This window comes from Daktulosphaira vitifoliae, unplaced genomic scaffold (genome assembly GCF_025091365.1).
Source record: "Daktulosphaira vitifoliae isolate Bord-2020 unplaced genomic scaffold, ASM2509136v1 Scaffold_2, whole genome shotgun sequence".
NCBI lineage: Eukaryota > Metazoa > Arthropoda > Insecta > Hemiptera > Phylloxeridae > Daktulosphaira > Daktulosphaira vitifoliae.
Genome location: NW_026099573.1, coordinates 32,732,046 through 32,747,024, shown reverse-complemented (window position 1 = coordinate 32,747,024; position 14,979 = coordinate 32,732,046). Strand labels below are relative to the sequence as shown.

General features: G+C 26.0%; 1 protein-coding gene across 3 annotated transcripts in view; it reads right to left on the bottom strand.

Moving 5' to 3' along the window:
* LOC126899861 (hemicentin-1-like) overlaps window positions 1-13,142 on the bottom strand; it is a 151,450-nt gene extending 138,308 nt beyond the window's left edge. For 2 of the 3 annotated variants that reach the window (XM_050675090.1, XM_050675091.1), the window contains exons 1-2: window positions 12,937-13,142; window positions 1,381-1,476 (exon numbers count right to left, since the gene is read on the bottom strand). In XM_050675090.1, coding sequence (XP_050531047.1) covers window positions 1,381-1,468 — 88 coding nt within the window. In that variant the 5' untranslated portion in view covers window positions 1,469-1,476; window positions 12,937-13,142. Of the gene's footprint in view, window positions 1-1,380; window positions 1,477-12,247; window positions 12,269-12,936 lie in introns of all 3 variants that reach the window. The other variant, XM_050675092.1, reaches the window with a different exon arrangement.
* Between the last annotated feature and the right edge of the window lie 1,837 nt (window positions 13,143-14,979).

Below are 14,979 nucleotides of genomic sequence, written 5' to 3'. Positions count from 1 at the left end.
AATTCATTTTTATGACTAAATTACGCAGAAAAATAAAATAATATTGAAACAAATTTTAATCATAACAGACCAAAATATACTTCGCTGAACCAAATTTTTGAGCTGATTTCAAATTTGCAATTAGATTTTTTCTATCATTTTGTTTTTTTAGATTATTACTAATTAGTAAAAACGAGTAGTTCCATATAAAAATTGATTTAAATTTTTTTTATGTTTAAAATTTCATGTTTAATCTATTTTTGTCCTTTAAAGTTAATTTCTATGAATGTTTATTATTTAAAAATGTTGAACTTTTAACTTGCTTTTAACTCAACTTGCAAGTTTGAAATTGATATCATTAAATAGAAAATTTTATGAACATTTAAAAAATTGCATTGTTTAGATTAATATTTGGTCAGAAACTTATATAATTACTATTAACAGTAAATTTATGAGTAAAGCTCAACATTTTGTTAAAATCGCGATTTTTTTGTATTATTATCTCAATAATCATCTCAAAAAAATCATAGTAATCATTTCTAAGTAACTCTTGGTGTTTAAATAGATGCTACAATTTAAATAATATGAACTATATTCCGTAAAAAATTATATCCTATAGTATTCTATAATATTCAGAAATATTCTGTGCCTAGTTTCACCTATGATTTCGTCTGCTGATGTGTTGTTAAATTTCATCTTATCCTATATTATTTGGTTATTTTTACTAGATGTTTATGCTTGTGTTTTACAAATTATTAATAATCTCAAAAATTAGAGATCATAGATGAAAAAATCTAATTGCAGATTTGAAATCAGCGCAAGAAATTGATTTAGAAAACTATATTTTTGACTTGGATAAAAACTCATCTTAGACCAGTACATTTATTTATAATTAACAAAAAATCGTTTTCTGAAAAGTTTTGCATCAAGCTTTTTAATTTTTATACGCATTTTCCACAGAAGTAACGAAATATATAACTGCTTAATAGATTTTTACAATTTCTCCGTAAAAATTACAATATTAAATTATTGAATATAAATTTTAACTAAATTTTTATACTATACTAAGCATTTAATCATATATTATACTTATAAATTATAAAACTTGTAAACAGAATACAATTAAGCCAATAGGATTTGCTTTTGGAATAATTCACCAAATTCTTAAAATTAAACACTATTTACAAAAATTTATTTACAATGGGGTTTTTGTGTATGTTTCAAGTTACTCTAGTTAAATTTGGTGAGATTCCATTGAACCAATAAATACTATAATGCCTGATAAGTTATAGAAATTAACTATTAATCTACTAATTCTAAAATATCAATAAATAAATCTAAAATATTCATAAATCTATACTAATATATTAAATTTTGTATGATATTATAAGATTTACTCACGTTTTCCTCGTTGTTCGTTTTTTGTTATAGCCATATTGAAATAAATACAAAAAATTAGTAACAGAAACACGTGCGTAGTATCAACCATAGCGTTATCTGAAAAATTAAGTAACTAGTTTAATACATTACATCATAATAAAGGAAAATTATTAAAACTGGTCTGCAATTAATCAAACAAACAATAAGTATTTGTGTTATTTGTTTGGATAATATACACCTTTTTGTCACAAAATAATAACTAGGGATGCATTTAGAATTTATAAAGGAGGAAGGGAGTACAAATAAAAATTTTCAATCGACAATTTATATTAAATATGTATAGTATTCATTAGAAATTATAACTTACCACTCGATACGTCATATCGGTGGTAAGTTCGTTACCAGAAAAGGGATGCCGTCTTTAATTACTGTTATCTGATGTCTCTCTCTTCAAATGAAACCGTTCGCTACCATAAGGCATTACTTCATGGCGACCCTAGTCGTCTTAAAACTCACACCGTTGTGTTGCGCTTTAGGCCAAAATTAATCAAGAGCCGAATCACAACATGACATAGCCTACCACGTTAACCGGACCCCAGAGTGGAATTCATTTCTCGGGCTGCACCACGTGTAGGTGAAGCAGGACATCGTGAATGGTTAAATAACTCATAAAAACATATATTACACACAAATAAATTGCGCTAAGGTGCTGGACTGAACCAGTGCCTCAAGTCTTTCTGCTTTGGATCTAAGGGCTGTCTACGTCTCAGGCGTTCTACTCTTTCCTTGCCGATTCAGAGACCACCTCTCCTGGACCTTCAACATAAGGTCCACTATAGACCCCACCCCGAAGAGGACCTAAGACTAGACACTCCAACTCCTCCCGTTCATGAATCCACGCCAGAAAAACGTATACAATGCATTATTCGCTTCTCCCAGACGATTATGACAGTGGTCGCATACGGCTGCTTTCCAAATACTATGGAGGTATTCATTGAAGATATCATAACATTGCTATCACCCATACTACAGTCGATTTATTCCTAGTTATTAATTCTAATTCTGATTTTATCATAATCTAGTATGATAATAAAAAAGATACGCGATTTGATTGCGCTAATTTTGGTTATCATCCACAGCCGTGGTATTCATCCGTAATTGTCACCAATTCATCATTCAACAGCTGCACCTGTTGCTGCTACTATTATAAGTGCTATTTGTATAACAACCAGTAAATGTTATAATTTTAAACTTTTGAACTTAGTTAACTTTTTAATATACTTCACACACATAACAAAATTAGAATTATTTATATTACATAATATTTTTTGAGTTTCTTTATACTGTTAAATCAAGTAAAGTTAACATTTATTATACATGTTATAATAAAGAGGTTGTAATATAATTATTAATAATTTCAATAAAAAAAGGTATTTTTATGTTATAAAAAAATGGACACCCTGTAAATATTCACTAAAAAATACCCTGTCCGGTACCGGTTGACCAGGCCGTTCTTATAATATTATTATTATTATACTGACATAAACTTTTATAGGGATATTGAAGGTTATTCTAAAAGGAGAGGTGATGCTTAAAGGAAACTTAACAAAAAGGTTAACGATTAAAAAAAATCTAGCATAGAAAATAAATATTTTGCCCTTCTATTTTAAGTGTATTTAAAACTCATGATAAATTGACTAACGTGTTAAATATCAATGCAACCCAACTTCAAAATAGTTACATAAAAAATATTTAATGAAAAGAAAAAATTAGAAAAAAGGTTGGACAATAATATTTTAGATTAATCAAAATTTAAATGTTTGCGTATTGTTATATACCTTTGTGTCCACTTGCTATTTTTATTTGCACTAATTTTTATTTCGCGCGTATGTTACCAAATACCACTAATGTTGTTTACTGACCAAAACATAAAAAATATTTTATTTATAGCACATACGTACTAACGTATTTCAAATCATACTAGAAAATTTTAATAATTCAATATGATAATTAAAATCCTTTATTCTCAAATCAAAACATAATTATATTAAATATATTTTTATACTTTACGTCATCTGTGACGGATAGGTTAAATTAGTATTAGTATTTCATAAAAAGAGCAAAAATTACTTCTAAGTATATAAGACCTTCCCTTTTTTGAAGGGAAAAGGCCTAAAGAGGAGGGTCTACCAAGATTTCTTTGTTAGTGGACCTTTGTGCTTCCCGAATCATTCACTAACACTGAAGAAATGTCATACGAGATTTTTTTTAATTTGTTAATAAACAAATAATAAAAACCGTAACATAGTGGGGTCGCGGCACAGTGTGAGGGTGACATAGTTGGGACAATTATAGATGATATCTGATAGTGATTATAATCAACATCATAAGAAACTCTTCGATGCAAATCTGTAGATAGTGTTAATTTTAAGAAATTGATGGATTATTTAAAAGCAAAATTCTAACTCAAAACGAAATATGGAAAAATTACAAAAATATCAATGCCACAAGCAACGATTTTTATTGAATCAACAAATGTTTGTTAAATTTGTCATTTGATAAAATTGTCAATTTAAGCTGATTCAAATGTTAAAATTACTTTTTCGACTAAAAAAAAAAAATTTAAATAAGTTTAACTTTATATTCTATGTCAATTATATTTATATAATATTCATGAAAATCAGTGTACTCCCCTTATAAGGTAACCTTATAAGGTTATACTAAAATACAATACCAAGAATTTTAACACAAAATCAGCATATTTTTGAATATGATAACCATTTTCACTATATTTTGAAATTTTGTTTTCATAATTAAGTATATTACAAAAGGTTTAATTTAAGATAAAATAAAAGTGTCAATATTTCCGAAACACTTACAAAAGTTAAATTGAAAAAGTTCTACTTTCTATATGCATTTTTAAGATTTGAACCCCCCCTGTATTAAGGGAAATGGTTCAATTTAAAAAAAGTAAATCGAATGAAAGCAATATATAAATATTATTTCTCATAAAAAAATTGTGTTGATCCATACACTTTTCAATAAGTTATAGCATTATAAAGTTAAAAATTAAAAAAAATAAAAACGAGAATTTTCACACAAAAAAAGCATTTGGTAGCCATTTTCACCGTGAAGACAAAATAAAGTCCAATTTTTTTTTTCCATAATAAAGTATATTACATAAGCTCTAATTTAAGGTATATATAAAAGTGTCAGTATTTCCGGAACACTTTCAAAAGTTAAGTTGAAAAAGTTAATGTTTTGTGAAAAAGTTGTCATTTTAAATACACTCTGTGGGCAGTTAAAGGGTCATATTTATAAAAAAAATATATCAAATGATAGGTAAAGACATCATGCATCTATAAAAAAAATTATATTGATGTGTTAATTTTTGAAAAAGTTATGGCAGTGTTAAGTAAAAAAATTGAAAACATTTCGAAATTTGTGATTTTTAAATTTGTAATTTTTTTGGAGATTTCCTCCATTTACGGAAAACAAGGGAAATTTTTTCAATTTTTGAGGATAATGTCTTCGACTAGATACGATTTGTGATCTTTTGACATATCGTTGAAAGAAATCGGTTCGGTGAGAGCTAAGAAAAAGTGGTAACAGACACAAAAAAATAAATTAATTAATAAACACATCATAGTAAGCATCAGTTTAGCATCGAAGCTAAAAAATGAAAAAAATTTACTGATTTTAAAAATAGTTAGTTTTTGGGAGAATTTTCAGCATTTACAGGGAACGAGGGGAAAATGTTCAAGTTTTGAGGGTAATCTCTTCAACTAGATACGATTTATGACCATTTGAAATAGTGTTGAGAAAAATCGGTTAAGTGAAAGCTGAGAAAAAGTAGTGACAGACACAAAAAAAAAATAATTATTTACAGGAAAAGGGAATTAAATTTCGGCCTCCCACCACAGTGAAAAATTCACCATTCTACACTTATGAATACAACTATTTAAAAGTGATGCAAGATTGAATAAGAGTATAAAAAATGTTTAAATCTCAATCTAGTAATAAATTTAAAGTCAAAATTAGAATCAGTAACAAAATTCCATTCAGAATCTACTACAATTTTGTTTAGCGTAGAAATGTTGTGCAGTATATTTTGTTAATTTTTAAGGTTAAATTTTTAGATAACTCATTTACGCATGATAAATCTAAATATTGTATAATTATTTATTATATAAATTGTGATCGAACCAAAATGTATAATAAAATATTAATTAGAGCATCTGAACTCGGTTCTTATTGTTTAGCCGCCGATCATTTGTAGCGCCACTTGTATACAACCGGTTAACGCGATGGAAATTGTTGCGCGTCGTGGTGTACGGCGAGTATGTGTTTGGTACCTATGCTGGGACGATCCTATGACGGACGGTGGGTGCCTCAACTTGAGAGTCCACAACTCAGAGATCCGTGATCGTCAATTTAATACCAAAGGTGGATTTGGATACCCATCCACTAGTTTATGGTGTCAAAAAACGTGTCTGGTGCTGGTCTACGAAGAACTGAAGTAACCAGGTTGCATATAAACCATTTAACTATAGTTGTGTACTAATGGTAGATTAATTTATGTATTGTGGTATTTAAGAATAATAAAATTTACATTTGTGTTGTCAAAGAATATTGTTCCCTTTAGTTAAGTAAAAGCAAGTCGTGTCCACTTAGGCGAAAATACTGGGTGCCCCGACCAATAAGTGTATTTGAGTCGGTGGAATACCACTTATTATAAGTAGTTTTAATTGTAAATGCTACTAACAAAAAATGCGATCAAGGGATGTATTGACTGTGCTATTTTAAAATTATAGTTTCAATGCAAAGTTGAGAAAGAATTGATTTTACCATGATGCCTTTATTTATATAATTAATACTTAGTTTGATATGATTTATTTCAAGTCATTAATTAACTAAATTTTAACAGAATTTAATAACTAACTATTAAAAAATTTTGTTTAGAAAAAAAAAAACCAACGGTTTAATTTCATGTTTTAGTTATCTAAGTTATAATTACCATGTAATAAATAATAAAATGATAATAGTAAAACAGCCTAAAAAGGTAGTACGGCATTCGAGAATACCATAAAATGAGATGGAAACTATCAATTATATAAAGTAAAAAATCTAAGGTAGCACACTCTTCTCTCCTTTATTAGTGCATCAGAACAGTAGTGCAGTAGTCACTGAGTAGAGTAGAATAGCGTAGAACTGTATAAATTCTTAAATTGTTTTTCCTTTTTTTACTTCGTAAAGGGTCGAAATACAACACGTTTTTCTAAATTTCATCTCAATGCATTCCAGCGAGATAATTCTTAAGTAATAGAGCTTCAACCATTTAATAGCAGACCAATAATTCGATAAAGAAATAGACACCTACATAATAATATAACGCAACGGTCTATTGAAATAATTATTGCCGGTCTCAAAGTAGGTTAACTGAGATATATGTTTTAAACACCGCGCTAAATTTTTAAGTTTTCAGACGGGTTTTTTCTTAAGCTATTTTTTTATTTACTTCACAATAATAAAATATTGGGTCCCAGATTCTGTAAAAACTATGATTGATCTACAAAACAATAACGCTTTCTAATAAATTTCCCAGCAAACATTTCAATGATTCGTACAATCAAGATGATAGTGTAATAAATCAAAAATGTTGATTTTCAGTTATAAATATTTTCTTATTGTAAAAATTATATTCTAGACGATACACTTAGGAAATTTACTTAAATGAATTTTCAAAACTATAATTACGTTTTGTTAAATATCTTTAAATAAACCCAGTAAATTTCTTTGGTTATTCAGATTATTTTTTGAATTTTTAACTCAAAAATTTAATTTTACAATCACAAAAAATACTATAAAATATAACTGGAAAGTGATACTTGAGAATTTTTTATACTTTAGTAAAAGAACAAATATATAAATACTACTTGTAATCATAGAGTTATAGAATTAATGGAGATTTAATCTAGATTAAATACATAAAATTTCATAGCGCAGATTTAAGTGTCAAATGAAAACCGCAATGATGTACGATGGATATGTGTTTCGACGATTTGCAGTGATATAGATAATCCTAACAAGAGTATAAATAATTGTGTACACAAACAACATGTTGGATGAACTTTTAAAATCTTTTAGCTTTGATACAAAGCTGAGAAAGGTATTGATTTTACTATGATGTGTTTATTAATTAATTTATTTTTTTGTGTCTGTTACCACTTTTTCTTAGCTCTCACCGAACCGATTTCTTTCAACGATACGTCAAAAGATCACAAATCGTATCTAGTCGAAGACATTATCCTCAAAAATTGAAAAAATTTCCCTCGTTCTCCGTAAATGGAGGAAATCTCCAAAAAAATTACAAATTTAAAAATCTCAAATTTCGAAATGTTTTCAATTTTTTTACTTAAAACTGCCATAACTTTTTCAAAAATTAACACATCAATATAATTTTTTTTATAGATGCATGATGTCTTTACCTATCATTTGATATATTTTTTTTATAAATATGACCCTTTAACTGCCCACAGAGTGTATTTAAAATGACAACTTTTTCACAAAACATTAACTTTTTCAACTTAACTTTTGAAAGTATCTGGAAAGTTTGACACTTTTATATATATCTTAAATTAAAGCTAATGTAATATACTTTATTATGGAAAAAAAAATTCGGACTTTATTTTGTCTTAACGGTGAAAATGGCTACCAAATACTATTTTTGTGTGAAAATTCTCGATTTTATTTTTTACATTTTTAACTTTATAATGCTATTTGTAATTTATTGAAAAGTGTATGGATCAACACAATTTTTTATGAGAAATAATATTTATATCCCTTTTTCATTCGATATACTTCATCTTAATCAGGATATAAATAAGGAAATAGCAGTTCATGTAGCTTTTGGAATAATCCATCAATTTTTTAAAATTAAACACTATCTAAAGATTTGCATCGAAGCGTGAATACATCGAATACATGATCTAACTATGCCACGACCTCCCTGTGCTGGGTTTTTTTTTTTATTGCTATTTAATACTATAAAATTTTTTTGATAAACGGCGGCTGTACAAATTACAAACAATTTTCATACTACTATGTTCCTCATTCATATTACTTGAAAATTAGTTAATATTATTACTAAGATCAATAATTTTTTCTTATTTGTAGAATTTTGAACAAATCTATGATTTTTGAGAATATATTATTTAATTTGTGAATGACACCAAACATGTTTTATAGCTTTTTATTTTTAACAAATTTTAGTTAAAAAAATTTGATGTTAGAGAATGGATTACGAAATAACTAATCATTGTAACATTGATAATTTTTTAGCTTAGATGTGCAGCTGAGAAGATATTGGTTTTATGATAGTGTATTTTTTTAATGTCTATCCATGAACATTCTCAACTCTCACTAGATCGAATTTGTTGGTCTGTGTTAATACAGTGTTAAGGTGTTTTAATAAACACCTTAATTTTAATCAAATCAAATTCCAATATTTCAGTGAAATTTTAAAATTTAAGCAATTGTAAAACTACAAATATACAAATTATTGTAATTTTCATTGATACGCATCAAAGCGTTTTTATGATTGAAATGTTAATCACTGTCAGATATCATACATATTTACTCCAACTATGCCGCGTCCTCACTGTGCTGGATTTTTATTTTAAGGCAACAGGGTATTTAGAAAAAAAATAATAACACATATATAAAGAATTATTTAGTAGTTATTTACTTAACTTAAGTTCTATGAAGTGTCAACATTAATTAATTAATATGTAGCGAGTAAATTATGTATCGTTTATAATTTGTATTTTCTTCAGAAATATGCAAATTCATTTAAGGTACAATACTAATTTCCTTTGGAAATTACCAAAACACTGTATTTAACTGTCAGAAACCATATTACATAATTATGAGAGTACTAAATTTTAATTTAATATCAGTTGCTAATAAATAGATGTAATGTGCACAAATACAATTTTTCTTATAAGCATTATATTATTGATATGTACAATTTTTATAAAACGGCGATATACGTATACGATTCATCATACGACTTCCCATTACTCGTTTATTCGCTGAATATTTGGTATTCGTCGAAGTTTGTTAAATAATGGGGACGGTGTTGTTGTGCGAATATTTGTTATTTGTCTCCTTTCGACCGGTTGTCCGTTTTTGTGACATATTTGGTGAAAATATGAACCGAAAAGAAAAATATAGCGAATGCTGATTATTCGCAAAAGAACGCCGTTGCCACTACTTGACAAACATTGAATACCAAATATTTGGCGAATAAACTAGTAATGAGGACCCGGTTTAAGATATTTCAAAACGCTGATAGATTTTTATCAAGTGTCAGTTTATTTTTTAGAATCTCACAAGTGTCAATGTTCTTCCACAGTGTTTAAAAATCTAACATGCGCGGATGTTACTTCATAGTTATATATTCTATCGTTTTATTAACCATCATATTTTGCTCTACACATATAACAAACTTATATACTCTGTTTACTTATTTAAATGTGCAGTATTTTTATTATACACGAAAAATCCGTACAAATAATGTAGCAATCTTGTCGATCAATTCTACGTAAAAATAAAATAAATATTTTTAAGGATACTGTCTAAAATTTAATAACAAAAAAAAAGTGTTTATTTATAGAATATTCATGTATTGTAAGCTTTAAAAACTTTTACAAGAAAATTAGTACTTATTTATAAAAGTAAAGTTATATATGTTGTTACATGTTATTACTAAGTATATGTAACCTTTCGAGAGTAACAATTGTAGACGATTTATTCAACACAGAGTTCAAAAAAAAACTTTTTTTTGCATACCCCATAATATTTTATTGGTTAGAGAATATTTATATTATTTGTCAAATTTTGAAATATTAAGTCATCTGTAGGAAAAATATGCTGATTTATTTTGATTTTCATAAAAAGGTACTTGAAAAAAATATTAATATAATTTTGGTAACCATAGGGTTATATAGAATGATTTTTTTATCATAATCCACTAAATTATTTACAGAATAAAAATTGTTTAAATTGTTTTTTTTTTTTGTTACCTTTAGTTACATATTAATTTTGAATTATTTGCTATGTAATACTTTTTAAGTTTATTTCTTATGCCTTGTAAGAGTGTAAACTTTGTTTTTTCAAACATGAACACATATTTTGAATTAAATAAAATCTTTGAGCTTTTATTTTAATAATAAATGGCATTTGAATTTTTAATACAACTTTATTCGTCCATTATATATAAAACTTTAAAGTTTCAACTTTTTGAGTTATATACATGCATAGTACTCGAGAGATTACAAATACATGTAACTAATTGTTAAGATACTAAGATATATAAGTCTATATTCGCAGATATAGACAAATATATCTAAACGTTAAGTAAAAAAGGCATTTTAAATTAAGAGTTATTTTTTTGAAAACATTGGTTAATGACAAAAAAAGATGTTTCAACAGTTGTTAATTCTCAACTGACTAATGTACTTTTAATTTATTAAAGTTGTCCTCAAAAAGTCAAACGGAACAGAAGTTCCTTTTATCCCACTTAAATGTTAATTGTCACGTCTGAGTGCTTTCTTTAATTTTTATTCATGTTTTTGTCTTCATAAATAATTTTACAATAAAAGTCAAATATGTATGGAAATAAAAGTATTATAATAATATCTTACTATAAATTTAAAATTTAAAAGTTAATTAAAAAATTTGTTGAATAATTATTTTTTCAAATATGATTCAACTTTTTTCATAAAAACAATAATAGAAAAATAAATAACTTTTTAAAGATTAGTTCATATTTATTAAATAATAAAAAAAAATAGTACATATAGTACTGTCTTATACTAAAACTTAATTTTTTAGACAGGTAGTTAAACTTGTACGAATATTCATGTAATTTCCTAGTTACATGTGTTAATTTAACATGTAGTCAATTAAAAGAACAAAATATTCTATGAAGAAGACAACAAAAGAAATTTATTACAATTATTTTACCTCGTACGATAGTATATAACTATACATTGATTCGTTTTAACTTAGTTTCTAATTTTTTATTAAAACTGATCGAATTATAAGGAAGCTTAAATATTTCAAAAAATGATTTTGTAGAAAATAAGTTATCAAACGCTAAATAATAAGTATAAGGTATTTGATAAAAAAATTATTCACGTTAAAACAATATCATCAACGTATCCACTCCAAATTATTAGTTCCAAATACTTAATAATACACCAAAAGTTAAACTAAAAAAAATTACTAAATACCAGTTAAAAGTTTTTTTGGGTTTATGGTAAATTTAAAAAAAATTTGATTACTATAATCAACAAGGAAATATTTTACTACTTTATCCAATCGGCATTTTTCATCTTGAATTTTTTTTAAAAATAATTAACTGCATAAGAGATCATATACTATTTAAATAATATTATTAGATATTTACTGCAATGCGTTTAAGTGAAGATGTTGATTTTATAAGATGTTAAGTATTCACTTGCGATTAATGAAATTATTTTTTTTTATCGTAAACTTATTATTCGTTCTCCCCTAATATTAGTACAATTAATTGCCTATTAATATATTAAACATTTCTACAAAAGTTTGAAAGAACTACTTATATCACTACCTCTAAAATTATTATGGATGTCCAACGTGACAAAATCAAAATTAGTGTTTTATTAAATTAAAGTAATTTGATATTTTATCATAAGCGATTTTTCTCGAAAAATCCCATAATGAAAAATGAATTATTCTAACCAAATGTATTTAATATTATAAAATATCAAAAAATATATAAAATTTATTTATATTTAAATAAATGTAAAAAACAACACAAAATATAAAGCTTTTTACTTACTTCAATTTGATCCGGGTAAAACTAATATTACAAAAAATTTTGAACGATTTGGTCACTGCCAACATTAAAATTATTTAATGTAAAAACGAAAAACACTGAGTGCCAAGCTATTATATTACTTCAATATTTTCGTTAATTACATGTTGTATTTCAATTTTGAAATATATTTTGGTATATAATCTCGTGTAGTATATTTTAATTAAAAAAACATTATGTAGTATTTAAGATAAATTGCGTTATACAGGCGAAACAGGGTGTGGTACACCTGAACAATAAAATTAATGATGCAATTAGGTATGTGTGTATATAGGTATAAAAATAAAAATAAGGGTGAAACATATGAATATAAAAATAAAAATTTATACGTTATACATCGTAAAAACAAAAGTATTCCTCGTAATATTTTAAGTAAAAACATTATGAATTAGGTATGGGAATAACTAATTAACGCGAAAAACATATATTATATAACATATAATTAATAACATATATTCAAATATACGATAAAAATTCATATTTGGAAATTTTTAAATATTCTATTGTTTTTGGCGTTACAAAGAATTTTAAACCGATCCCTATCAAAAGTTGAACAATGCGGATAAATAATTCGTTTATTTAATGAGCTATTTTATCACACTAAAACAAGTAATAAATTGTTGAGTATTTATAAGCAAGTAGAAATTATTTACCTATGAAGGTACAGATATTCTTGAGTAATGACCAAATGACTACTTATGACAATTGTCACTTAAACAATTTCGATGTCCGAATCGTATGCATTTTTTGTCGGTTAAATTTTAAATATACGATAATTTTAACGGAAGACTAACACGAAAATATAAGACTTTCGGTACGACAAGCGCCCGCGACGACTAAAATGCGCCGTCATGTTCCGCCAGACAGCTACTGACTGTTATCCGTACCGCTCTTAACGACAAAAGCTACTCCGGTAAAATATAAGCCGACGGTAGCGCAGGTTTCGAGTTTCGCAATACGAATCATCTCGTCAACAATGTTAAGTACATTTACTTTTTAATTATATACCATGTGTAATTTTCAATTACTTAGTACTGCTGCAACTTGAAATTATCTCACTTTAGACCAGCACCCTCTCAATATGAATGCTAGATAAACACACCCAAAGTCATGTACCTCCATTGCAGAGGTGTCTTCTTGACAGTTATATGGGGAGGTGAATTTTAAATATTTTAGTTTGGAAATAATTGGCTCAAATAATGTATTGAACTTTTGAGAGTGTTACATCTTTAAAAAACAAAAAAAAAAATTGTTTTCCCTACGCTCGAAATAATATGCCCAGCTTCATTTTTATTTGATAAATATGTGGCTAACCTGCATCAAATTAGAAATAAACTATATTAATATTCAGAATATGACTAATAATACAAATCTTATATTATTAGACCAAAAAAATACTTCGTTAAGAATCACTTTTACTATCAATTGTTAATAAGACAATTCCAAATTGTATAATTTTTTTTATTCATAACCTTAAAACATAATAATGAACAAGTAACATACAAATAAACTATTACTAACTTTAACAAGAAAGTTGCAATGCTCTTTTTTTTCAAAAAATTCAATTTAGGAATTACTTCATTTGTTTATACGCGTATGTAAAAATACAAAAAAAATATGTATGTACTTATTACAGCTAAGATATACAGGGTGGCCCACCACTCACTGACAACTTAAATAACTTTTGATCCAGTTAATATTTTTAGTTGATTTTTTTTTTAAATAATATTTATACGTTAGGTCTATAGCTATATCTCAATAATTAATTTTTTTACATTTTATTAAAAATATTAATTATTTTAAAATTTTAAAAAAAATGTAAAAAAAAAATCTAAGATAGCTATTTTGTAGAGTAGAATTTAAGAAAAATTTTAGTAAAAAAATATCTTATTAATATTCAGTAGTAAATATTCTGTAGCGTTTTGAAGTTTGTGAAAATTTGAATTTTCATGTACTATTTTACGGTATTAAACATTGAAATACGTATTGAGAAAAGGACAGAAGAAAACGCTATCTTTTCATGATTACTGTGTATACATATGATGATAGTGTGTATACATTACAAACTTGGCATAAATACCATGATAAGAAATTAGATAAGGCAATTATTACTTATCACTCTCATTCAAAAGTATATTGAAAAGATAGCGTTTTCTTCTGTCCTTTTCTCAATACGTATTTCAATGTTTAATACCGTAAAATAGTACATGAAAATTCAAATTTTCACAAACTTCAAAACGCTACAGAATATTTACTACTGAATATTAATAAGATATTTTTTTACTAAAATTTTTCTTAAATTCTACTCTACAAAATAGCTATCTTAGATTTTTTTTTTACATTTTATTTAAAATTTAAAAATAATTAATATTTTTAATAAAATGTAAAAAAATTAATTATTGAGATATAGCTATAGACCTAACGTATAACTATTATTTAAAAAAAAAATCAACTAAAAATATTAACTGGATCAAAAGTTATTTAAGTTGTCAGTGAGTGGTGGGCCACTCTGTATATTGAATTTAAATTAGATAAAATGCAATAATATAACTAGTTAAATTTCTAATAAGACAGTTGTTCTTATATTATTTTAATAAACCAAGATAAATCAGGATTGTTAAGTAACATTGGAAACGTTGTTTTCCACAAATGGAAGAAAATAATCAAGAATAGCAATTATTGCTCGCAAAAGTAAA